The sequence below is a fragment of the Scyliorhinus canicula genome, chromosome 12 (assembly GCF_902713615.1).
Source record: "Scyliorhinus canicula chromosome 12, sScyCan1.1, whole genome shotgun sequence".
NCBI lineage: Eukaryota > Metazoa > Chordata > Chondrichthyes > Carcharhiniformes > Scyliorhinidae > Scyliorhinus > Scyliorhinus canicula.
The window spans coordinates 9,391,301-9,418,769 of record NC_052157.1 but is presented as its reverse complement, the minus strand read 5'-3'; the positions used below and the strand labels follow the sequence as shown (position 1 = coordinate 9,418,769).

At 49.3% G+C, this 27,469-nt stretch overlaps 1 protein-coding gene across 13 annotated transcripts in view; it reads right to left on the bottom strand.

The window, feature by feature from the left end:
* map2k5 (mitogen-activated protein kinase kinase 5) overlaps nucleotides 1–27,469 on the bottom strand; it is a 338,825-nt gene that overhangs the window by 297,780 nt on the left and 13,576 nt on the right. For 12 of the 13 annotated variants that reach the window (XM_038814887.1, XM_038814881.1, XM_038814883.1 and 9 more), the window contains exons 2-3: nucleotides 24,240–24,288; nucleotides 20,325–20,392 (exon numbers count right to left, since the gene is read on the bottom strand). In XM_038814887.1, the coding sequence (XP_038670815.1) occupies nucleotides 20,325–20,392; nucleotides 24,240–24,288 (117 nt within the window). Of the gene's footprint in view, nucleotides 1–20,324; nucleotides 20,393–23,782; nucleotides 23,977–24,239; nucleotides 24,289–27,469 lie in introns of those variants that run through there. The other variant, XM_038814882.1, reaches the window with a different exon arrangement.

The following is a 27,469-nucleotide window of genomic DNA, read 5'->3' as shown; positions in this document are numbered from 1 at the left end:
GAGATTCAACTACAAAATTGATAGTAAATCCTTAGGATTGATTCCAATTCACAGATGTAAATGTGGGGGTTTTTAAGGCTGCTTTAAGTCAATAATTAAGCCACCTGGGTCTGTGATGATCTTCATGCAAGCTTAAACAAATGATAACCTGCAATCGTTTTCAACACGTCCCATGTCCAATACATATGAATTAAGCACAGAACATTAATCGCTACAGTATTTGCTGAGTAACACAGTTAGCTTAATTTTAGTTTGATTCATGGAATTTATTTATTTTTTTTGTTTTTTTAGAATTATAATAATGGATTCCATTGATAAAACTAAAATCAAATTATTGAATAAATATAGTCGCACAAATTAAAACCAAAATATTTCCGCATCATTCCAGTGAAAGCATTCAATCCTTCCCGTTAAGAAAACCAAGGTAGGTTTATGAAACTTATATCTGTACTGTTAAACATAAGAAATAAGGTATAGTTTTAAGTGTGTCTAATTTAATGGGTGTGATTTAACAGAAAAGTTTCCAAGTGTCATTTATGGCATGTTTTGCGGAGAGTTCCCTGTCGGCTCTGCCAGCGAATTCCCCACTGCTATCTAACACTTAGGGCGCGATTCTCCAGAAAGATTTCCAAGTGTGGAAGCAAACGGGAACTGCTGCGAGTTTCCCAGTGCTCAGCCCAGCAAGGCCGGCAACGCCATTCCACGTTAATTGGTCCACTTAACAAGGCCCCATGGGCTTCTCGCCGCAAATGAAGGCTCGCCAGACTATTCGCCAACACCGCGCTCACGAGGCCCCCCTCCCCCCCCCCCCCCACTAACAAGGTGGAGCAGCAGCGAGCTCGCAACAATGGCGGCCAGGAAATCAGCCCCAAGATTTGGGGATGCAGACCTGGAGAGGCTCCTAGACACAGTGGAGGTCAGGAGAGATGTCCTGTTCCCCCCGAGGGCCCTGGAGGGTCAGCCATAGGGCAGCCAGTGCTGCCTGGGACAAGGTGGCAGCGGCTGTAAGCTCCGGAGGTGTGACCAGAAGGTCTGGCCTCCAGTGCCAGAAAGGGTCAACAACCTACACCGGGCAGCATGAGTGAGTAGGGGCTGTTTAGCACACTGGGCTAAATCGCTGGCTTTGAAAGCAGACCAAGGCGGGCTAGCAGCACGGTTCTATTCCCGTAACGGCCTCGCCGAACAGGCGCCGGAATGTGGCGACTAGGGGCTTTTCACAGTAACTTCATTGAAGCCTACACGTGACAATAAGCGATTTTCATTTCAGATACCAATGCACAGCGCACCCCACCCCCTGCCGCGAGAACTTTCCACCCCCACGTGAGCATCCACCCCCCCCAACTTTCCATGCGACTCCATTCCTCCCTTCAAACCCCCAACCCCTCCTTCACACCCCCCTCCCACCATTGTGAACCATGCATGTGGCTAACTATGCCTTCTCTGTGTCTCCTCAGGAAAAGCTCTCCCAGAGTCACCAGGGGACGGCCCAGACTGGTAGTAGGGTGCTAGGCCAAAGAATCCTCACCTCCTTCGAGGAGCGGACCCTGAAGGTGACAGAGGTGGCCGAGGACAGGTCGGTCACCCACAGGGAGGTTGGCGGACGCCGCAGAGGTGAGGAACCACCGGGCTCCACCAGGAGGGCCTGTCAAACAAGAGTTGTTATTGCCTTACTGACTGACCAATCCCTCGCAGGTCCTCCAGCTGACGGCGCCGGCCCATTCGGGGTGGCTCCCTCCCCTGCCTCCCAGGAGACCACCTTGGAGGAGAACTCCGAGGAAGACACAATCAAGGCGTCACAGCTGTCATCCCCACCCTCCACCAGCGCAGATACACGCACCTCGGTGGGAAATGTTAGTGGTCAGGCTTCTGGGGCACAATCCGGTGAGCATCACACAGCTGCTGATGTACATCAGGTAAAGGAAGGAACCCCCGGGTGAGACAGCAGTTGGAGGTCTGCTGGATCCCAGGACACAGCGGAGTCCCAGCCTGATGCTGAGCCTGTGGAAGAGGTCATCCCAGAGCTGATGGCGACGAAATGGAGCGGCCAGGGCATTCAGAGGGCGATGTCAGCGACACTAGAGCAGATCCATGGCCAATTGGAGGCGTCCCAGAGGTTACAGCCGCAGGTGATGGCACCAGCAATGAGTGGCACCGAGGACAACACTGCTAGGAGAGCTTGATGCACGATGTCAACACCATTACTGAAGATGTCCAAAGTGCCGCGTAGTCGGTGAAGGCCATGGCTAAGGGTCTCGGCAGAATGTCCATCTTGCTGGGGGACGTTACTCAGTAGCAGGATGACCTTGATGAGGTTGTGCGGGACATGTCCCGCTCTCAGATGGCTGAGACGCAGCTTGTCCCAGTCGCAGATGAGCATTGCCGAGGTGCTGCAGAGCACGTCCCAGTCACTGAGGAACATCGCTGAGGGCGTTGACATGATGGTGCGGACCCTGGGGAGCAACCTATGGGCACTGGCCCGGGTGAAGGGGTCACTGGGTGCCAACCGAGACCTGTCCCGTGGAGTGGCGACGGTGGCCATCAGCTCCCCCGAGTTTCCCCCCTCTGATGAGGCCGCGTCCCACAGTCAACACTGGGAACAGGGCGGTACAGCTGTGCATGTGCTGCCGACAAGAGCACCAGCCCCCCCCCCCCCCCCCCCCCCCCCGGGGGGTGGGGGGGGGGGGGGTGGGGGTGGTTAGAGGGTGAGGAGGAGCGGCATCATCGGGAGAGCAGGGAATTGTTAAACACAATAAACACCCTTGTGCACAACCAGTATGATGCCTTCGTCACTTTCTTCCGCAATGCGGGCCGACCTCTGAGCCCCTGGCCCATCTCTCCAGGTATCCCCCCTACCCCCGGGCACACCGCATGCAGGTGATGGGTGTGAAACGAGCACTCAGCAGACAGGCAGGAGTCAAACTATGGCATAGATTGAGGAGCACTGGCGCACAGTTCTCTGTGGGTTACCATCACCCTTGTCGACCCGCCAACAGTGTTGACACAGTCCCAGCACCCTGGAGTGATGCAACACATACCCTGGGAGAGTGGGAGATGGGGTGGGGATGGGTACAGTAGCGATGACAGACAAGGCAACATCCTATGTGAATCGGGCAAGAATAAGGGCCCCCCTGGCCCTCCGGCCTTCCCGGACCCTCAACACTGCCACCTGTCTTGCAGTGTCTGGCTGGTCCTCCAGTTCCTCCTTGGGGTCATCCTCCAGCCCCTACTGGAACGGTGCCACTCACCATCCTCGGAGGAGGTGGCCACATGTTCCTCATCACCAACTTCCATCTCGTCGCGCCGCTGCTGTGCGAGGTTGTGGAGGACACAGCAGACCACCACAAAGCGGGTGACCCCTCCAGGGGGTAAATTGGAGAGCACCTCTGGAGCGGTTAATGCATTAGAACCTCAGCCACAGCCCGCACATGGGCCTCATTGTACCGAGTCTCTGCTTTGGTCTTCGGGCTCCGTACAGGCGTCATTAGCCAGGTCCTCAGCGGGTACTCCTTATCCCCCAACAGCCAGTCGCCCATCCTGGGGTAGTCGACGAAGAGGCCGCCTACCCATGGGAATCCTGGGTGTCAGGGTGGCAGTGCCAAGGTGCCCACCAGTCACTGCCAAGGTGCCCATGTTCCGGGGAGGGCCAGGGAGCCACCCTGCACTGTCCCTGAACACCCAGGGGTCTCCCATGGCCCAGGAGACCCACCTGTGGACCAGTACTGAACAGCGCCCGGCTGCCGGCCTTGGGGATAGATACCGGGAGACTGGTAGATACTGGGTAAGTACTCCTTAACTAGATTATCAGCCGACTTACACACGATCATTGTGGGCGGGTTCCTGTTGCCGATACCTCACGGGACTTTTGGTAGATCCCTCAAGGCGTAATGTCTGTCGGGAAGCCCCCAGGATCTACCGGCAATGGTGCGCTTCAATTTGGGCACGACATGACCAGTAGATCGCACCTAATGTTTCTGTACCTGGAAGGGTAAAACCTACAGATTGATTCATGCTGGACAACAGTGTTTGTATGTTCAATTTCTGTGTGTTTGTATGTTCAATTTACTGTGATTCTATTGTGCTTAGAAAAGGCGACGGTGTGGAGAGTAAGTAAAGCAACAGTGGTTGCATATCAACTGGGGCCTGGTACAATAGAGCTTTCAAGTTTTAGTTTAGTTAATTTCAATTGCAGTTACAGATAGGTAGTGAGAGAGAAGGCAGCTGTCTGAGCTCTGCTGGAAGTAGTTGGTTTTAGAAGGCTAAAAAGAAATCACCTCTCTCAGCCTTGCTAGAAGGAAAAACATTCTATAAACAAAGGGTTAAGAGAGCAGGTGCCAGAAATCTAAAGTCCTACCCGTTCAGGAAACTAGAGAAATGAAGAGAAGTTTCCAAGAAGTCTGGAGATAACGGAACAGAGGCAACTGGAAACTCGAACAGATTACTGTTCAGTAAAGTCACAGAGAGTTGACAAGGCAGTGGATTGTGAGAGACCAGAAAGATATCTGCAATAGTATGAAGATTTGTGAGAAATTACTACAATTACTTGAAAATCGGAGCCTGGCCCTCAGTTTGTGTAGAAACCTGAAGGGAGAGGTGTAAAACCGGAACGCGAAACCCTGATGGAAGCAGTGGAGGGGGAAAACATAGTTAGAAGATTTGAAAGTGTGACTTTTGAAAGACACATGTGGAAGCTGGAGTTCAGTGAGACAAGGTGGTTCATGACGCAAGAATCATCTGTGGGGATTTTGCGGAAAAATCTACAAACATTATCTTAGGTCCAGAGAGGACCGTGTCTTACCTCAATCATCTTGTGTGCTTTAAAGGGATTTTGTGTGTTAATCAGACCATTGTAGCTAAAGATATACTTAGTAATCCGTGTTAATCCCAAAACCTGTGTGCAATTGTTAAGTGTGCAAGGAAGTGCAGTATCAATCCAATGTTTTCATGTTTAATATTTTTTCTTCTTCTTAAAACTAATTTCCTGTAATTCTGTTCCTCCACATTTTATTTTAAAAAGTAAAAGTTCTGGTCTTTTGAGCCAGGGTTCCATTCTGGGATCTTCCCATCCAGTTGTAACATCAACTGGGATCGTAACATTCAGTTAGATACAAGACCCATATTTTTTCTTTAGCGCCTGCATAAAATTATCGCCTACTATCAGCATGTCCCCATCAGAGAAATAATGGGCTTGAGGATCCTATAAGGAATACAAGCTATTAAAATAATTCATAATGCGTTTATCACAAGACTGGAGTACTCACTATCCATTGCTCTGGGAATACCAGAGCACTGCTCAATGATGTAGATGATGAACAAAGCCCTACGATAAGCAAGATGAGAATCAGTTGATCCATAAAAAAGGAATAAGGCAGAGAAACCTTAGTAGACGTTATTCATAGAACTGCTGTATGCAATTTATAAAGCGGTCTTTAGCAAAGGTGTCAGTGAGAAGATAGGTTTCCTGTTTTTTGGTCCATGAAGATTACTAAGCTTGTCACATTGGTGGATGGTGATCATTCACTACCAACAGGAGAGAAGGGAGAAGACAAGAGAGGCGGGGGGCAAGACAGGGCAGGACAGAAGGGGGCGGCGGGAGAGGGAATGGGAGGGACAATGAAAGAGGGAATGGGAGGGGCAACGCAAGAGGGAATGGGAGGGGCAATGCAAGAGGGAATGGGAGGGGCAACGCAAGAGGGAATGGGAGGGGCAACGCAAGAGGGAGTGGGAGGGGCAACGCAAGAGGGAATGGGAGGGGCAACGCAAGAGGGAATGGGAGGGGCAACGCAAGAGGGAATGGGAGGGGCAACGGAAGAGGGAATGGGGGCCTGCGGGAGAGGGAATGGGGGCCGGCGGGAGAGGGAATGGGGGCCGGCGGGAGGGAAGAGTGAAGGGTGGGTGCAAATAGGGAAGATGGGTGGGGGAAGAAAGGTGGTGGGGGAAAGATGAAGAGGGGTGGTGGAAAGAGAGAGGGGTGGGGAAAAGAGGGAAGAGTGGTGGAGCAAAGAGGGAAGAGAGGTGGGGGAAAGTGGGAAGAGAGGTGGGGGAAAGAGGGACGAGGAGTGGGGGAAAGAGGTAAGAGGAGTGGGGGAAAGAGGTAAGAGGGATGGGGAAAATAGAGAAATGGGGTGGGGGAAAAGAGGGTGTAGGGGGGGTAAGAGGGGAGAAAGGTGGGGGAAAGAGGGGAGAGGTGGTGTAAAGAGAGAAAGGGGGTGGGGGGAAGAGGGGTGGGGGGAAGAGGGGTGGGGGGAAGAGGGGTGGGGGAAGAGGGGTGGGGGAAGAGGGGTGGGGGAAGAGGGGTGGGGGAAGAGGGGTGGGGGAAGAGGGGTGGGGGAAGAGGGGTGGGGGAAGAGGGGTGGGGGAAGAGGGGTGGGGGAAGAGGGGTGGGGGAAGAGGGGTGGGGGAAGAGGGGTGGGGGAGGAGGGGTGGGGGAAGAGGGGTGGGGGAAGAGGGGTGGGGAGAAGAGGGGTGGGGAGAAGAGGGGTGGGGAGAAGAGGGGTGGGGAGAAGAGGGGTGGGGAGAAGAGGGGTGGGGAGAAGAGGGGTGGGGAGAAGAGGACTGGGGGAAGAGGGGTGGGGGGAAAGAGGGGTGGGGGAAGAGGGGCGGGGGAAGAGGGGTGGGTGGAAGATGGGTGGGGGGGAAGAGGACTGGGGGGAAGAGGACTGGGGGAAGAGGACTGGGGGGAAGAGGACTGGGGGGGAAGAGTGGTTGGGGGGGAAGAGGGGTGGGGGGGAAGAGGGGTGGGGGGGGAAGAGGGGTGGGGGGGAAGAGGGGTGGGGGGAAGAGGGGTGGGGGGAAGAGGGGTGGGGGGAAGAGGGGTGGGGGGAAGAGGGGTGGGGGGAAGAGGGGTGGGGGGAAGAGGGGTGGGGGGAAGAGGGGTGGGGGGGAAGAGGGGAAAGAGGGGTGGGGGGGAAGAGGACTGGGGGGAAGAGGGGAAAGAGGGGTGGGGGAAGAGGGGTGGGGGGAAGAGGGGTGGGGGGAAGAGGGGTGGGGGGAAGAGGGGTGGGGGGAAGAGGGGTGGGGAGAAGAGGGGTGGGGAGAAGCGGGTGGGGGGAAGAGGGGTGGGGGGAAGAGTGGTGGGGGGAAGAGTGGTGGGGGGGGAAGAGTGGTGGGGGGAAGAGTGGTGGGGGGGGGAAGAGGGGTGGGGGGGAAGAGGGGTGGGGGGGAAGAGGGGTGGGGGGGAAGAGGGGTGGGGGGGAAGAGGGGTGGGGGGAAGAGGGGTGGGGGGGAAGAGGGGTGGGGGGGAAGAGGGGTGGGGGAAGAGGGGTGGGGGAAGAGGGGAGGGGGAAGAGGGGTGGGGGAAGAGGGGTGGGGGGAAGAGGGGTGGGGGGAAGAGGGGTGGGGGGGAAGAGGGGTGGGGGGAAGAGGGGTGGGGGGGGAAGAGGGGTGGGGGGGAAGAGGGGTGGGGGGAAGAGGGGTGGGGGAAGAGGGGGGGGGGGGAAGAGGGGTGGGGGGGAAGAGGGGTGGGGGGAAGAGGGGTGGGGGGGAAGAGGGGTGGGGGGGAAGAGGGGTGGGGGGGAAGAGGGGTGGGGGGGAAGAGGGGTGGGGGGAAGAGGGGTGGGGGGGAAGAGGGGTGGGGGGGAAGAGGGGTGGGGGGGAAGAGGGGTGGGGGGGGAAGAGGGGTGGGGGGGAAGAGGGGTGGGGGGGAAGAGGGGTGGGGGAAGAGGGGTGGGGGAAGAGGGGTGGGGAAGAGGGGTGGGGGAAGAGGGGTGGGGGAAGAGGGGTGGGGGAAGAGGGGTGGGGGAAGAGGGGTGGGGGAAGAGGGGTGGGGGAAGAGGAGTGGGGGAAGAGGGGTGGGGGAAGAGGGGTGGGGGAAGAGGGGTGGGGGAAGAGGGGAGGGGGAAGAGGGTGGGGGAAGAGGGTGAGGGGAAAGAGGGGTGGGGGAAGAGGGGTGGGGGAAGAGGGGTGGGGGAAGAGGGGTGGGGGAAGAGGGGTGGGGGAAGAGGGGTGGGGGAAGAGGGGTGGGGGGAAGAGGGGTGGGGGGAAGAGGGGTGGGGGGGAAGAGGGGTGGGGGGGAAGAGGGGAAAGAGGGGGAAGAGGGGTGGGGGAAGAGGGGTGGGGGAAGAGGGGTGGGGGGAAGAGGGGTGGGGGGAAGAGGGGTGGGGGGGAAGAGGGGTGGGGGGGAAGAGGGGGGGGAAGAGGGGTGGGGGGAAGAGGGGTGGGGGAAGAGGGGTGGGGGGAAGAGGGGCGGGGAAGAGGGGTGGGTGGAAGATGGGTGGGTGGAAGATGGGTGGGTGGAAGATGGGTGGGTGGAAGATGGGTGGGTCGAAGATGGGTGGGTCGAAGATGGGTGGGTCGAAGATGGGTGGGTCGAAGATGGGTGGGGGGAAGAGGGGTGGGGGGGAAGAGGGGTGGGTGGAAGATGGGTGGGGGGGAAGAGGGCTGGGGAAGAGGGGTGGGGGGGAAGAGGAGGGGTGGGGGGGGAAGAGGAGGGGTGGGGGAAGAGGATTGGTGGGGGGAAGAGGAGGGGTGGGGGGAAGAGGAGGGGTGGGGGGGAAGAGGAGGGGTGGGGGGAAGAGGAGGGGTGGGGGGAAGAGGAGGGGTGGGGGGAAGAGGAGGGGTGGGGGGGAAGAGGAGGGGTGGGGGGAAGAGGAGGGGTGGGGGAAGAGGAGAGGTGGGGGGAAGAGGAGGGGTGGGGGAAGATGGGTGGGAGGAAGATGGGTGGGAGGAAGATGGGTGGGAGGAAGATGGGTGGGAGGAAGATGGGTGGGAGGAAGATGGGTGGGAGGAAGAAAGGTGAGGGGGGAAAGAGGGGTGGGGTGGAAGTGGGGTGATGACAGAAGAGGGATGAGTGAAAAGAGAGAAGAGGGGTGGGAGAAAAGAGGGAAGAGCGTTGGGGGAAAGAGGGTATAGGCGGGGGAAAGAGGGGAGAAAGGTGGTTGAAAGAGGGAAGAGAGGTGGGGGAAAGAGGGAAGAGAGGTGGGGGAAAGAGGGGTGGGGTAAAGAGGGAAGGGGTTGGGGAAAGGGAAGATTGGTGGGGGAAGAGGGAAGAGGGGTGGAGAGCAGAGGGGTGGGGGAGAAGAGGGGTGGGGGGAAAAGAGGGGTTGGAGGAAAGAGGGGTTGGGGGAAAAGAGGGGTTGGGGAAAAGAGGGGTTGGGGAAAAGAGAGGTTGGGGAAAAGAGAGGTTGGGGAAAAGAGGGGTTGGGGGAAAAGAGGGGTTGGGGGAAAAGAGGGGTTGGGGGAAAAGAGGGGTTGGGGGAAAAGAGGGGTTGGGGGGGGGGAAGAGGGGTTGGGGGGGAAGAGGGGTTGGGGGGAAGGAGGGCCGGGAAAGAGGGCCACTGGTAAGCTCACAACAGAGAAAATACTTTTTTCTCATCTCTCTATAAGATTGGTGACAGAAGTGAAACTCGTGTGCTTACCCACGACATCACCTATTTAAAGTAGCCCCATTGTTCAGGTAACTGGAGAATGAGAAAGGAAATTACAATCTGTTATCACTGAAGCAATCTCCTCCCTTCCCTTGCTACCAAGTTACAAAGGCTCTGTTGCCTTAACAGTTTGATCAAGCCGGAAATTATAGTCTCTAAACAATATTGCTATTGAAACTAAAGCTGCTTATATTGGACTTGTGCCGCAAGCTCCCAATTCATAGGATTTGTACAAAAAAATGATAAAGGAAACTCGTTGCATTTTTTTCAGCCAATTGTTGAGAAGATTAACTTTACTGACTTTTCAGAACCAATAGCTTTGTGTGACTGTTGGTTTCACGAGATCCTGCAACACTGGGATCAGAATGTGATTGGTATCCAACATTCAAAAATATTCATAATGCATATTAGAAGTTTCATTGGAAGAACATACAACACTTGACGCACTTAATTAGGAATATAGGCAATGGAAGTACTCTTTTAACAGAATACCTTAATAATAATCTTTATCATTGTCACAAGTATGCTTACATTAACAATGCAATGAAGTCACTGTGAAAATGCCCTAGTCGCCACACGGGTACACAAGAAAGAGAATTCAGAATGTCCAAATTACCGAACAAGCACGTATTTCAGGACTTGTGGGAGGAAACCGGAGCACCCGGAGGAAACCTACGCAGACATGGGGAGAGCGTGCAGACTCCACACAGATAGTGACCCAAGCCGGGAATCGAACCTGGGACCCTGACTCCGTGAAGGGGATTACTATGGTAACAACCCAGATAATTTGATAACATTACAAAAAGCAAAAGTGAAACTTGAATAATTAGGTAACAATTGTGAAATAAAAGCACCAAATAGTTGCTATTAGCATAGATCAGGCACCTACATAGCTCATTAGAAAGTGGCACACAGGACCAAAATATACCACTGGTATTATGGCAATCCTGATAGCAAACAGCACCTGGTGACAGGTACAATTATAACAGACAAATGCCCCTTTACAGAAAGAAAAGAATTACTTTCTCTAGAAGTATCAGAATTGAGTTAATGTATAGAATTAAAGACACGCCACTGATTTACACAATGCATACAGAGGGGGTAAACTCAAGTGTGCATTTTAAAATTTTAGTTGCTGGGAAAAATTGCCAAAGGCGTTAAACTGCTTCAATCATGTTTTTATAATCTACAAAATGCAAGACAAAACTTTGCGTTCGGATCTTTCTAAAGGCTCAGTGAGCAAACGTGACATCAATGTAATCATGACCCACTTGGATGAAAACTTCACAAGTTGAGTCTCTGATCTGTGCTGAGTTAGCTGCCCTCTGCTCCAGTGGCAGTAGTGCAACCAAATAAAACCAGCCAGGGTTTATTCTGTCCTCTATTTATCCACCAAATTCTCTTGGAAAGTGTGGGCAGTGGTTGAGGAAAATGGGCTAAGTTAATTTTCTGGTCATGTAAATCTGCTTGATAAAAATAATTTGTGTTCATGAAATCAGGCAGTTTCACCTTGCTCACCCATTTGAACTGAGAAGTAACGTATGGTGCGCAAAAAATTGAGTAGCACAATTGTTAGTTTCCCCATAACCTCCGAATTTCTGCCCCGCGTTTTCCACTGGCCAGCCAACTTTGTGATTAACATTACTGTTATTTAACATTAACTGAAAATATCACGAATAAGCTGTTTATTTGGCTTTAAAGCTTCAAAACATCACCCACAACTGAACCTGGAAAGGATAGTCAACCATGGATGGGGTTGGAAGATTGAAGAAAAACAACATTTGAGTTGGCAGAAGTGATGCTTGCAGCGATTAGTAACCGGTTCAATCAAAATATTGAAACTGACGTCTCTCTGCACAATTCTGACCAAACACCATTGACCTATGCTAATCGAATTCAGAGTACAACACTGTCAAGTTATTACCTCTTATCCCACAGTGCATCATGGACTAATTTGATAATAGTCTTTTAGGGGTTAAAACCATCTCCAGTGGAAAGTGTTATTTAAAAAAGCCCAGGGGCTCATTTTTAATGAGCTGTAACTATTAAGTAATGCATAAAGGATACTAAAATTTATGGCGCATATAGCTATTATATAATGGTAAAAATCATTAAAAACTATTTTTCTTAATGTTCCTGATGATCTGATCAGTAACTATGGAACTACTTTTGGAAATGTCAAAAAAAACAACTTTGTCCCATTTTGTCTGGAGTTATCAGAGACTTTTCTGAATGTGTGCATTTTGTCATTACAAAGAACCCTGCATAAATGCATACTCAGAAATTTCAATCACAGTGATCAGTACATTTTTATCTACTGATAAGATGTCATCTTAACCTACCATTGCCAAACTTCCCCGTTGGATCTGCTGGTCCTCTTAGCAATATGTTTCTGCTCAATATGGATATTCAGGTAGTCAGAGCTGCCAGTACCAACTGGCTGTTCTGCATCAGAATCTTTTCATAACTTTGGGACCATCTCCCAACCTCGTTCAACTGTGAATAATTTACATAAGGGGTGGGACAATCATGGTCAGTGGGAACCTCTGATCCAGCACACACAGCCAGAGCAGGCATTCCAACAGAAGTAATATAAAGTAAGCTGGGCCATGAGCAGTAACCAGAGAACGTTTCTCAAGGAGTGCAGCTGCCACGTTAGAGGAGGCGAGCACACGAGGAGGAAATCTAAGAACAGCATACAGCAAGTATGTATTAAAAATTACTTACTAGATTACTGATGTTCAGATTTGCAAGTTGGTTTTCCAAGCATATAGACTTCAACTTATTTCAAAACTTCAACTTATTTTTCAGTCACTTTTAAAACACTTTTCAAAAACTTGTCAACTCTTATATACGGTAACTTTGTTTTCTGATTTTTCTCATTTCCTCGCCTGAAGGTGCTGATTTTGTGGAGAGTGGAGGGCACATATGCTGCCTGGTGCCTCGGGTGTTAGCAGTCCTTCAGTGCTTTTTCCAAATAGGCATCTTTCATATGCAGTCGTGTACACTGAATATTAGCAGGTTGTTTGCTACAGTTGCACTTTCAACCATTCCTTTCTTCCATGTACCTCTAATGATGCTGAGCAAGGGAACACCAGCCCCTGTCCTTTAGCTCATCTAACAGCAGAGACCAGGATTTGAAGCTGGGACATTCAGGTCTGCATTGGCATAGCAATAGATTCAAGGGGCGGGATTCTCCATTCTGAGGCTAACCATTCCTGAGACTAAGTGTTGACGCCATCGCAAGGTTCGTGGGCTTCAACGACAGCAAAACTAGCACCGCACCTGGACCGATTCAGCGTCTGTTGAGGAGCTAGCACAGGCGCCAAGTGGAACACAATCGATTCCAATGAGAAACGGTGTGGGATTCGCCAGATTCACGATTGACACTCACTCAGGAAGCTGACAAGCTGCAGCCACATATACACACTTCACTCCCCGACACACCATCCTAGCCAACATGATGGCAGCAAGACACGCGGCCCACGATTTCCAGGAGCTGAGTTGGCTACCCCCCCGGGCCGAGCAACGATGAGAAGAGCAGCACGGACGGGAGCCATATTCCTGCGGCCCAAGACTCCCCGGATCTCAAGGGGTGACAATGAACTCCCGGCACAACTGTCTCCGACACTCTCCACCATCCTAGAGACACTCACCTCGGTTGGGCACTTTAGTGAAGAGGCTCCTGGAACACTATCTGGTGCGCACCACACAGCTGATCCGATACACAAGGTGGCGGTAGGAACACCCGAGGGGCTGACGTTTCAAGGGCTGGCCGACCCCAAGAACTTGCTGCCGTCCAGACAGGTTTCGGGCTTCTGGAACGGACAGTTCCATTAATTGTGTCAATGCAGTTCACAGAACCAGGGATGATATGGCAGGTTGTCGGCGAGCATCCAGTACCTGCAGGCGGAGTTGGAGGAGTCCAACCACATACAGAAGCAGAAGGTGGTGCCGACAATGCGTGCCACTCAGGCCAATACTGCACGGGTGCCATCCGCGGTGGAGACATTGGGGCAAGGGTTTTAACTATGGATCAGCATGTCCAAGGCCTGGGGCATTCTGTGCAGGCGGTGGCCGAGGCCCCGGACAGGGTTGCCACTTCACAGGCAGCCATGTGCCAGAGCCACCTGGAAATTGCAGCAGTGCTTCTGAGCGTGCCCTAGTCACAGCGAACCATGGCTGAGAGCAGCGGTGGCAATGGACAGGCACTGGCCGAAGTGCCGCAGACACAAAGGGAGGTGGCCCAGTCACAGAGGGAGATGGCGCAGTCACTGGCTGCTGTGACACAGGCAGAGAAGGTGGTGGCACAGTCAATGGGCGATGTGGCGCAGTCCCAGATAGCAGTGGTCCACTCCCCATGCTCCATGGGCGCCGGCATACAAACCCTGGTCGAGACCAGAGTGGGCCTGTAGACCTAGCAGCGCCAGGGGAGACTTAGGGGATAGCTCCACGCACCCCCGTCCCATGAAGTAGCCCGGGGCCAATCGGGCACCTTGAGTGAGGAGATGGTGATGGGCCCATGCAGGTGACCCCTGCACGGGAAATGCCGGAACACTGCAGCACCTCAGAGTCCCTCACCTCCCCCCCCCCCCCCCCCCCCCCCCCCCCCCCCTATCTGGTGGGCAGCAGGCAGAACAGGGTGGCACCATGCTACCTGGGAAACCCAAGCAGCAGCCAGGCCCAGAAGACTCGTCAACGGGGACCCACGCAACATGGCAGGAATCACAGCAGGCCCCCTCCAATTCTGATGTACTGTCTGGGGATCAACCGTGACCTAGCGGTAGGGTCCGTAAGGCCAGAAATTTAGACACCAGTTAAGTTGGCATGGGTGCACAGTTTAGTTATAGGAGCTATGGCACCCTACGGGATGGGTGGTGGCCGTGCGAGGGATCACACAGGTGAACGGTGGAAAGTGTTACCGTGGGCAGGGGTCAGACGTTGCCAAACGATGGGATGCACCAGAGCTCATCGCAGAGCAGGTTGTCATCATCTTCCATGCCATGGACCAGACCCGGTGTTACTGCCAACCCAGGCCCACACGTTAGTATGCCAGGTATGTATCACGGAGTGGCTGCAGGCTGCGTGAGGTGTGAAGCAGTGCCCGTGCCCCTGGCCAGTCCCCCCCACCCAGTGAACCTGGAGGCGATCAGAGCAGCCCGTGCACGTTGGCCCTGGCACACATGTCGTGCGGTCTCCCATGCCTGCCTGGACCCCATGTCTTGCCCATTCTAGCCATCCCCGCATCCCAGCACCACTTCCACACCTCTTCGGCCTGTTGGGCAGCCGGCTCGCCATTCTGAGCGGCTGTCTCCTGTTCATCTGGGGCAACTCCACTGATCCAGCTTCCTCTTCCTCGAGCAGACAGCTCGTACAGCCGCAGTGCATCCCCCAGGACTGTGGCGACTAGCAGGAACGCCATCATTGCTGGTCGAATTCCAATATCCATTGTCTGTAGGGGTGAAAGGCTGGCATTTTAGCATGGCGTATACCCCTGTGCCCAACCACGTTGAACAGGCTACAGTTGACATTGCGGACTTTGCCCCCCCCCCCCCACCAATCCCACACCCCTGGCTCTGTCAGTGCCTGGCACCTTGGGGGCATCCAGCCCCGGTGCCTGCCCCTGTTGCCAGGGATATCATAGGCTGCGGCTTCCCTTGCCAGCAGTACACTCCTCGGCCCAAAACCAAAAACAGAAGTGAGCTCAGCTCAGCTCCCCCACCCTCTGACATCACTTCAGTAATATGAGCTGCTCCATTTCTTAAAGGTACATCGCTTAAACGTCCATTTCTTAAAGGTACTCTCACATGACAAAGGTAATTGGCAAAAGAACCAGAGGGCAGCAGATTTGTAAACCCTTCTGTTGGTGAATAAGGGATTGAAATATGGACGCATGAACACTGCAATACCTGAAACGAGTCCCAAGATATGTATTGCTGAAGATATGCATGGCTGACAATGTCCACATGCCAACCATGGGAAGTCTTTCCACCTCAATAGATGGATACTGGCAAACTTCGTATTTCAAATAGCGGCACACATTTTCAAGAGTAAACAGCAGGAAACAAATCTCATGACAGCTCTGACTGGGGACGGGAGGAAGAGAGGAGGCTCGGAGCGAGGAGGGGGGGTGGGGGGGGACTGCCAGACAAGAGGCCGGGAGGGTTGGCTGCCAGACAGGGGGCAGGCAGGACTCTGCCAGGCGGGCTGCCAGAGAGGGGGAGGGTGGGAGTGGATAGAGGCAGTGTGTGAGAGTGAAGGCAGAGTGTGTCCATAAGTACCTCACTCCCAGTCTCAGCCTCCTCAATCACCCTCCCGCACTCTCAGTGGGCGAGGTTGAAAAGAGTGAGCATCCTGAGATCAGGAGTGAATCACACACAAGCTCTCACCCTATTGCACTCTTTATTACTCATTGTTTGGTTGCTCTCCAAGTTGTTACTTTTCAAAGGGGATGCATGGCGGCACAGTGGTTAGCACTCCAGCCTTCACAGCGCGAGGAACCAGGTTCAATTTCGGGCTCAGGTAACTGTCTGCATGAAATTTGCACATTCTCCCCGTGTCTGCGTGGGTTTCCTCCGGGTGCTCCGGTTTCCTCCCACTGCCCAACGGTGTGCAGGTTAAGTGGTTTGGCAACGGTAAAATTGTCCCTTAGTGCTCAATGGTTCGGTGGGGTTATGGGTTTATTGGGGAGTGGGTCTAGGTAGGGTGCTCATTCAGAGAGTCGGTGCAGACTTGATGGGCCAAATGGCCTCCTTCTGCATTGTAGGGATTCTATGAGACCAGTTTTTTAAAAATTCATGTTCAATGTTATGCTAAACATTTACTTTCCAAAATTTGCTCATCGAACACTTGAGTGAGAATAATTTTTAAATGTGGCTCTCCCACGCGAAAAGGATGGACCAGCCTGCTTTCATGGAATCATGGAATGTATGTGCAGAAGGAAGCCATCAGGTCTGCACCAGCCCTTGTAAGGACACCCTACTTAAGCCCATGCTTCCACCCTACCCCCGTAACCCATTAACCCCACCTAACTCTTTGGGCACTACGGGGTAATTTATGGCCAATCCACCTAACCTGCACATCTCTGGACTGTGGGAGGAAACGGGAGCACCCAGAAGAAACCCACGCAGACACGGGGAGAACGTGCAGGCTCCACACAAAGAGTCACCCGAGGCCAGAACTGAACCTAGGTCCCTGGAGCTGTGAGGCAGCAGTGCTAACCACTGTGCCACCGTGCTGCAAACAAGGTCATAAAATGCTGTTCTGTGGAGATCTGCTTTACTGTATCCCTCCACATTAATTTTCTGGGTTTATTCTTTGCTTCAATTAACCTTCTCCAGCTGCAAGCCACTGTTCCCTTAACACCCTTTTAGTCATGAAAAATACAAGCTTTCCACAAACTGCTTATCAGCACAGTGTTACTAACATTGGGAGGGCCAGGGGATGCGATAATAAAACAGAAAGGGCTTACAGAAAAGAACATTTTCTAATATCTAAGATGCCACCTTCAAAGAAAAATAGAATCCAAAAAAAGTGAACGAGTTTCATGCTTCCTTGAATGGATCCAAATTCCCAAACAATCAGAGCGGCTCGCGGCGCAATGGCTAGCACTGGGACTACGGCGCTCAGGACCCAGGTTCGAATCCCGGTCCTGGGTCACTGTCCGTGTGGAGTTTGCACATTCTCCCCGTGTCTGCGTGGGCTTTGCCTCCCCACAACAGGTTAGGTGGATTGGCCATGCTAAATTGCCCCTGAATTGGGAAAAAAAATAATTGGGTACTCTAATTAATTTTTTTTTAAATTCCCAAACAATCATCTTCAAGGTGGCATATCGTTATTCTTGGTTCCCCTTATGCATGCAAACAAACCTTTTGCCGAATGCAATACAACAAATCTCACTGCAGATCCCAGCTAAATGACCAGCATCTCAGCTCCTCACTGCAGATTACCGCAAGAATGACACTGGCTTTGAAACAAGGGATAACCAAATGCATCACTCACATTAATCTAAGAAGGCATGAAGAAAGAAGCATGTTTGATTTAATTATTCAAATGTATCATGGTGGTATAATAATCACAGTAATATCGGTTTTGTTTATTTATCTTCATTTTAATTGTTCATTTCTTGAGCACAAATAGCACCCCATAGAATATGCATACCCAAATATGACCCTCCAGCTAAAAGGTTTGCCCACCCCAGCTTTGCATCTGAATACATTCAATATTTTCAGGGTTAATGGCCTCACTGTTAAAATGGCTATTTTTTTCTCATTCTAAGGTCACATTTTCTAGAATTTTTATCTTTTAACCTAAATGTAATGTGCACGTGTTGAAGTTTAGTTGCCCATTATAGTATTGAATTGCACTACTGTATGAAAACAAGTGTGTAATCCTCATGCTTAAACAAGTTTTCCAATATTTATAACTGATTTTTCTTTACCTATTCGTTTGGTAAATAAATAAAAATGTTTTACTGCCAAAGTTGTCAGTTTAAAATCAAAACTCCAAAGAAAGTTGGAAAAGACATGGAATAATCTGTTCTAAAATGGGTAGCTCACAAAAATTAAATGAGCATCAATTTTGAAAGAGGAAAAGTTCTGCCTTTGGATTATTGGAGAAATAAACAAAGACATGTTGCACAAAAAAGGTTTATTTCGGCAACTGCGCTGCACAATATGTAGGTGACAAAAAAAACTAATACTCTTGACATCAATTTCCTAGAGAAGACCTCAAAACTAATCTTTTGATCTGGAAGCAACAGGATCCAACAAATACAATTTCAAGAGCTAGGTTACAATGTTGTCGCTACCAAGTCACGCCTATAGAATCACAGCTTTCACAAGTCAAGGAGTCAGTGATGGTGGTTAAATTAAACCCTGAATTATCTGCCCCCTTCAGAGATCTTCAAAAGATCATTTGAGCCTCGCTTCTTCCACTGCACCAAGACTGAAAGAAAGATTATTTCCAAATGTCAGTAAAACCCTTTGCATGCAATCTGGATGCAAGGAAATCCCCAGCAATCTACCGGTCTGCTCAATTTTATTCAATTTGCAATCCCAAGCTTCAATTTGCATATGCTCAATGCCATAATTGATACACAAGACATGAGGAAATTGTAAATAAAAAATGATTTTAGGCAGAATTTTGTGACCCAAAGTTTAATGCGCAATCGGTTACCAGAGGTGGCTACTTAAATTAATAGTATAATTTATGAATTATGCTGACTGTGCCGGTCTATGAAAAAAAGGGATGGATAGTTGGGTCAAATAATCTTTCTGTTTCTAAAAATTATAGCTTCAAATGTGACCTTTAAGATATATGGTATTAGGAAGGGCTTAGACAGGGTGGTTAAAGTAATTTCCCTCGATTTGGAAATCGGTTCTAAAGGGTCATCAATTTAACATAATTTCTAAGAGAGAAGTTTCAGCATATAGGAAATTAGTGGAACGTGGGATACTTTTCCACAGTTGAAACAGGGACAACTGCATTTTAATAGAAAATGGTTAAATATTTGAAGCAGAATAAGACGCAGGATTCTATGAAGCCCCAATGTGTTTGCTTTTGGCAGGGGTTGAGGTAGTGGGCACATAAAATGTTGGGTGGCTAGCCCGTCGTTTTACTGCTAACCTCCGACCCTGTCCCCATAATACAGGCAATGGGTAAGGTGCTCACTAGCCATACTTCAGCTTATTGGGGGCCTTAAGTGGCCGATTATTGCCCACTCAAAGTCCTTAGTCTACCTCCACTGCCACTTATACGTTGGGCTGTGGATGGCAGGAGTGTGTGGAAAGGCCTTTTTTTAAAACAAAGTTTATGAAAAGGCAGGCAGGAAAGAGAAGTCAGTCATTTGGAGATGTCCTATGCACAACAGGTGCTTCCCTCTCCCCAAAAGATGTTACTCCCCCTTTGTGCCTCCCAGGGTGCCCGATCCCTTCCCACCACAGAAGCCTACAACTTATCTGGGTTGGGTCGCCCATCCCTCTTCTCCTTGGAACTGCCTGCAATCCCAGCAGCACCATTACAGTTCTGGCACTGCGAGAGCTGATGGCCAATCAAGTTTCCCAGCGGCTCTCGAGGAGTGGATTCCTTCCACTGAGGGGCGTAAGTCAACCTCTTAGCTTGTTAAGGCCGCCAGAAGCATGTTATCACAGAGGGACGGTTTTATTTAAAGTCAGTCAATTTTGAACTGATTTCTCTTCCATGGCAAGTGGGTGAGGTCATATGTAACTCCCCACCCCCAGTAAATTCCATTTTGCTTGGTTCTAACAAAGAGCCAACAGAGACACAATGGGCCACAAGATCTCCTCCTTACTGTACAATCAAAACAAATTAAAATTTAGCATTTGTACATAATTTTCTATTTCAAACACCATAAATGTTTGTAGAGAAATTAAAGATGTTGCCCACTGTAGCACTATGCTATATACAGCACATTAGGTTGCATTCCTAATCTCTGATGAATTTGCGGTGTCTAGCACTGGAGCTGGGGGGAGGGGGGTAACTACTTTGTGTATTGCAATTATCATCTTGGTAAATTTACAATTAAAAATATACAATCAATAATTTGTTTACTATATGTCTTTACCGAAAGCTCCTCTATAAAATAGCAATTTTTTGCTTCTGGATTTTACTTTCAAAAAAACACTCCTGAAATGTCCAAATGCTGCTTTTGTTTGCAGATGAGACTTAATGGAAAAAGGGAAATTGAGGGAATTATTCAACCCATTTGGCAGAATAGCAACAATCATTACATCAATGAAGATTAAAGTGAAATTATCACTTTTGATCCAAACACAAAACATGAGAAAGCAAATAACTATCTCTTCTATTAAGGTTTATTGTATCATGGTGTTTAATAACATACATAAAATTGACAAATACTCTACAGGCAGAAGTGCTCCTTTCATTCACAGCATGCATGTTTGGAAGGCTTTATAAAAGGCTTTGATTAAGTGTACCTACATATGACAACATGGCTTTCATTTCCTCATCGCTGCGTACTGTGATTCGATCGCCATCCTCATCTTCATCTTTAAAAACAAAAATACATTTGAAATCTGATTTAGTTAGTCAATGCAACATGTATTAAATGAGAGAATGCTAGGAGTGCGACACAGAGAATACAAAGTTTGAATGGATTATAAGGCAATAATGAAGAACTTTAAATGACATCAGAGACATACTCCAGCTAGCATGGACTTTTGCAGGGTTTTATTTGGCTGAAAAAATTGATTATTTCTCTCTCCAGGACGATGTCTTGGAAGACACCAGACGGCAATAAGTTCCCTTGAATCTATAATACAATCTGAACTATTATTGCACATGTGGCTTGAAAAAATATTTTCATTCCACTGCGCATTGCAACCATATCCGGTCTGTCTAATACAGTTGATACAACTGGTATATTTGTAATAGCTAGATTGAAGAATTTAGCATCTCCAACGACTATTCTGCAATTTGATATTCATGTTCTCAATTACATTCAAATCAGTACCTGCAAGTGTTACAAATCTGAAGTTTCAAAAGGAGAGATTTTAATGGTCCATTTTCATGATATACACTACTCACTAGAACATAAAGTCACATCACTTAACTTGTGTCCAACTCACTTACACATTATATAGTTAGCACAAAAAATGTAACCAAGTGACATCAGGATTAACTCATTCCAATGGGTGAATTTTATTCTTAAAAAGATTACACAACAGCTGAACTGAGCCCAGCAGCTTCAACAAAGAGTCATCAAGACTCGAAACATTAGCTCGAAACATTAGAAACATTCTCTCTCCACAGATACTGTCAGACCTGCTGAGATTGTCCAGCATTTTCTGGTTGTTGCGCCGATTCCCGCAGCACAGCAGATGAAAGCTGACAACGTTCAGTGAAAGGAAAAGGAAATTGGAATATCATTCTGAAAGTATATTACAATTATTTCAAGGGAGAGGAGCATCTAGCAGCAATTTATTAAATTCATAAACAATTCAGTGTCATTTAAAATTAAAATTACAAAGAACAAAGAAAAGTACAGCACAGGAATAGGCCCTTCGGCCCTCCAAGCCTGCGCCGACCATGCTGCCCGTCTAAACTAAAATCTTCTACACTTCCAGGGTCTGTATTCCTCTATTCCCACCCTATTCATGTATTTGTCAAGAAGCCCCTTAAACGTCACTATTGTCCCTGCTTCCAACACCTCCTCCGGCAGCGAGTTCCAGGCATCTACTACCCTCTGTGTAAAATACTTGCCTCGTACATCTCCTCTAAACCTTGCCCTCGCACCTTAAACCTATGCCCCCTAGTAATTGACCCCTCTACCCTTGGAAAAAGCCTCTGACTATCCACTCTGTCTATGCCCCTCATAATTTTGTAGACCTCTATCAGGTCGCCCCTCAACCTCCGTCGTTCCAGTGAGAACAAACCAAACAGAGTTGATTCAACCTCTCCTCATAGCTAATGCCCTCCATACCAGGCAACATCCTGTTAAATCTCTTCTGCACCCTCTCTAAAGCCTCCACATCCTCTGGTAGTGTGGCGACCAGAATTGAACACTATACTCCAAGTGTGGCCTAACTCAGATTATATACAGCTGCACCATGACTTGCCAATTATGCTCACAGAGCATAGGTCATCTATTGTAGTTTACACCGTATTTACAATTAACTACAGCAATTGCAGCTTGTGGTGTAATGGACAGGGGCCCGAATTTTAGGCCCAATATAAAATCGGACACTAAATTAAGAATTGAACATTTTAAATTAAACCACAGTCAGGCCGACTGGGAATTTGAACTTGGCCAAGATGAAATACACTGAACACAGACAGACTGCCAGGACATGTCTGGGCCTTCCCTGCCAACAACATAACAGGAGATAATCGGTCCCAATTATGGATCGATTGTTTTTGCGTTTCCCAGATAAACTAGACTTTCTGGCACCCAGTTACCATATATGGAGAGAGGTTACGCGCAAACAATACACTGCGGGATGGACCCCTGGGGATGGGTCCCTGGTGTTTTGCTGAGTTGCAATCGGCAACACCATTCATTATTATGACCCCCCCCCCACAGCGAAGACTCAGCGCACAGAGAGCACAGAAGGTTTATGACCGACCAGAGACGAATGGAAGTAGCGTGCGAAACCCACCTTCACACATGAAGGCCCTGAAACAACTGAGACTCAGAGAATTGGACCCGCAGATCAGCGGCATAGGTAATATTAAGAATCTTGGGATTATCCTCACAGCGCCGAGGACCCGGGTTTGATCTCAGCCTGGGTCACTGTCCATGTGGAGTTTGCACATCCTCCCCGGGTCAGAATGGAGCCCACAACCCAAAGATGTGCCGGGTAGGTGGATTAGCCATGCTGAATTGCTTCTTAATTGGAAAAACTTTTCTTAAAATCCTTTGTTCATCTCGCAAAGAAATGGCAACTGGGTAAGACGTTTAATTAATAAACTGGTCGAAGTGCCTGAGGTTTTGCAGACAACGCACTCCTTACATTAAGGTTACTACGTGAGAGAAAGTGGATTAGAGGGAGGCCATACAATCAAAGGTTCAGGGAACATCATAAACTGCCATGATGAAACTCAACTGGTCAGTCATTTAGCTCAGTGGGCTAGACAGCTGGTTTATGATGTAGAATAAGGCCAGCAGCGCGGGTTCAATTCCCTTACCAGCTGAGAATTCTGAATTCTCCCTCTGTGTACCCGAACAGGTGCCGGAATATGGCAAGTACGAGCTTTTAACAGTAACTTCACTGCATGTTAATGAAAGGCTACTTGTGACAATAAAAAGATGATTATTATCAGAACCCATGGCTGCTGCCTTTAATTCTCCAGCACCAACTAAGCAGTCATTTACTATGTTGTCAGCAGATTTTCCAGAGTATTTGTCAAGGCGAGTTGAAAGATAGAGCTGCTTTATCATATACACAGTGCAATATATTGTGTACAAATTCGGAGCAGGAGCAGGTCACTCAGTCCCTTGAGACAGCTGTTTATAATGCCACGATGGTTAAATTGTTATCAAACATTATTTTCTGTGTATTGGTAGTGGGGAAGATACTCCAAGACACAGATATAGGATGCAAGTATATATAATATATACACACACACAATATATATATATTATGTACCACTACATTAATTGCGAGTTAAAATGCTATGTATTCAAGTACATTGTAAGGGTACCCTTGAGGTCTATTAGCATGGTGGAAATCCTAGATTTTGTTCCTACGTGGGCTGCAACGGTTCAAAACGTCAGCTCACCACCACCTTCTCAAGGATATTCTATTCAAAACTGGCATAAAATAGTCATGGAGTGTATCCCTATGGGATTCCTGACGTTTGCACTCCGTTCTACGTCTGATACATTCCGTAAAGTGTGGGATTCCTGTCTCAAATTTATAGGCTGCATTCTGTCTAACCTGCTCCTGCAGTATTTTCCATGAGCCATGTTGCAAATTGTAGGTACACTCCCAGTGTTCTCAGGGAGCTCCAGGATTTTGATCCAGCGAAAGCGATAAACCGCCATGTTATGATGGCGTTATGCTTGGAGAGGCAGAGGGTCTGCTGCCCTCGTCTTTCCAGGTGGTAGAGGTCACAGATTTAAAAGATGCCGACGAAGGAGGCTTGGCAAGTTGCTCGGTGCACACTCCTGTTACTGTGGGCGGCGGTGGAGGGAGTGAATTTTTAAGGTGGTCGAGGAGATGCCGATCAAGCAGGCTGCTTTGTCCGATACACCTTTCCACTTATAAAGTATTTCTAAAAGCCTCCAGAACACCTGCCATTAAATCAAAATTAATGAAAATAAAAACAGTGCTGGGTAAGTGTATTCTTATAATTTAGATTTAGATTTTGCACATTAAACATTCGTTTACTTACACTCAAACGCTGTGGTCGTTGTATCTGGCAACACCTGGCCAATGACATCCTAAAAGAAACAAATGAAACTGGTCATTCTAAAGCAGACCTGGGAGATGTTACTTTCAAAGATTAATTAAGAACATGTTTTTATTTTGAATGGATAAATAATTCCTTGCCTTCCTCCCTACACAAATTTTGGATGCTTATTCCCAACTTGTAGATGACCTTCCCTCTAATTTTCTCTTCCTTTAAATAGCATCTGATCTCTGCTCCCACATCCCCAAAACCCCAGAACCATGACTGAGAGAAGTGATTCAGCATAGTAAAACAGAGGCCCAAACCTGCATCATATTACTGATGGCCTAGGGCAGCACAGAGGAGCAGTGGTTAGCATTGCTGCCTGTGGCGCTGAAGACCCAGGTTTGATCCCTATTTCTATTGTTTCAAACATTCAAACATTCTCCTCTAGTTTGAGACATTAAGTTATTTATCTGCTGCTGTGAATTAAGGACGTGCAAGGTGGGTGCTACATAAGTCTGAAATGCAATAGCAATCAGTAAAAAGTACTGATGCGAATGAACTCTTAAGACATAACTATTTTGGAGGAAATGCTATAAAGGTACAAGAACAAAGAAAAAAATGTGTACAACATTTTATAGATTTTTTTTCTTACTCGTTTATGGGATTTGGGTATCGCTGGTTAGGCCAGCATTTATTGCCCATCCCTAGCTGACCTTCAGAAGGTGGGGGCGAGTTGGCTTCTTGAACCGCTGCAGTCCTTGAGGTGTAGGTGCACCCAATGTGCTGTTAGGGAGGGACCTTCAGGATGTTTCCCCATCGACAGAGAAGGAACGGCGATATAATTCCAAGTCAGGGTGGTGAGTGACTTGGAGAGGAACCTCCAGTTGGTGGGGTTCCCATGTATCTGCGGCTCTTGTCCTTCTAGATGGTAGTGGGTTTGGAAGGTGCTATCGAAGGAACCTTGGTGAGTTATTGCAGTGCATCTTGTTAATGGTACACATGGCTGCCACTGTTCGTCAGTGGTGAATGGTTTGAATGTTTGTGGAAAGGGAGCAAGCAAGAGGGCTGCTTTATCCTGAATGGTGTCGTGATTCTTGAGTATTGCTGGAGCTGCACACATCCAGGCAAGTGGAGAGTATTCCATTACACTCCTGACTTGTGCCTTTTTGATGGTGGACAGGCTTTGGGGGGTCAGGAGGTGAGTTATTCGCCATAGGATTCCTAGCCATTGCCCTTCCCTGATAGCCACAGTATTAATGTGGCTTATCCAGTTCAGTTTCTGATCAATGGTAACCCCCAGGAAGTTGATTGTGGGGGATTCAGCGATGGTAATGCTATGAATGAAGGGGCGGTGGTTAGATCCTCTCTTGTAGGAGATGGTCAATACCTGGCATTTGTGGTGTGAATGCAACTTGCCACTTGTCAGCCCAAGCCTGGATATTGTCCAGGCGTTACTGCATTTGGACCTTGTCTGCTTCATTATCTGAGGAGTCGTGAATGGTGCTGAACATTGTGCAGTCATCCGCAAATATCCCCACTTCTGACCTTATGGTGGAAGGGAGGTCATTGATGAAGTAACTGCAGATGGTTGGGCCTCAGACACTGCCCTGAGGAACTCATAGAACATAGAACATAGAACAGTACAGGCCCTTCAGCCCTCAATGTTGTGCCGAGCCATGATCACCCTACTCAAACCCACGTATCCACCCTATACCCGTAACCCAACAACCCCCCACCCCTTAACCTTACATTTATTAGGACACTACGGGCAATTTAGCATGGCCAATCCACCTAACCCGCACATCTTTGGACTGTGGGAGGAAACCGGAGCACCCGGAGGAAACCCACGCACACAGGGGGAGGACGTGCAGACTCCACACAGTGACCCAGCCGGGAATCGAACCTGGGACCCTGGAGCTGTGAAGCATTTATGCTAACCACCATGCTACCCTGCTGCCCCATACTCCTGCAGTGACGTCCTGGAGTTGAGATGATTGACTTCTAACCATCACAACCATCTTACTTTGTGCCGGGTATGACTCCAACCAGCGGAGTGTTTTCCCCCTGATTCCCACTGACTCCAATTTAGCCAGGGCTCCTTGATGCCATACTCGGTCAAATGCTGCCTTGATGTCAAGGACAGTCGATCTCATCTCACCTCTGGTATTCAGCTCTTTTGTCCAAGTTTGAACTAAGGCTGTAATGAGGTCAGGAGCTGAGTGACCCTGGCAGAACCCAAACCGAGTGTCCGTGAGCAGGTTATTGCTGAGTAAGTGCCGCTTGATAGCACTGTTGTTGACTCCTTCCATTACTTTGCTGATGATAGAGAGTAGACTGATAGGGCGGTAATTGGCCTGGTTGGATTTGTCCTGTTTCTTGTGTACAGGACACACCTGGGCAATTTTCCACATTGCCGGGTAGATGCCAGTGTTGTAGCTGTACTGGAACAGCTTGGCTAAGGGTGCAGCAAGTTCTGGAGCACAGGTCTCAGTACTATTGCCGGGATATTGTCAGGGCCTTCAGGCGTTTCTTGATATCACGTGGAGTGAATCATATTGGCTGAAGACTGACATTTGTGGTGCTGGGGACCTCCGGAGGAGACCAAGATGGATCATCCACTCGGCACTTCTGGCTGAAGATTGTTGCGAATGCCTCAGCCTTGTCTTTTGCACATATGTGCTGGGCTCCTCCATCATCGAGGACGGGATATTTGTGGACACTCCTCCTCCGGGGTGTTGTTTAATCGTCCACCACCATTCATAGCTGGATGTGGCAGGACTGCAGAGCTTAGATATGATGCGTTTGTTATGGAATCGCTTAACTCTGTCACTTGCTGCTTATTCAGTTTGGCACACAAGTAGTCCTGTGTTGTAGCATCACCAGGTTGGCACCTCATTTTTAGGTAGGCCTGGTGTTGCTCCTGGCACGCCCTCCTACACTGTTCATTGAACTACGGTTGATCCCCCGGCTTGGTGATAATGGTAGACTGGGGGATATGCCAGACCATGAGGTTGCAGGATTCTATATGTTTCTGTGAGATCCCCTCTTATTCTTCTTAACTCCAGTGAGCACAAGCCCAGTTGTTCCAGTCTTTCTTCATATGTCAGTCCTGCCATCCCAGGAATTAGTCTGGACACCCTCAGTAGCAAGAATGTCCTTCCTCAAATTAGGAGACCAAAACTGCACCCAATACTCAAGGTGTGGCCTCACCAAGGCCCTGTATAACT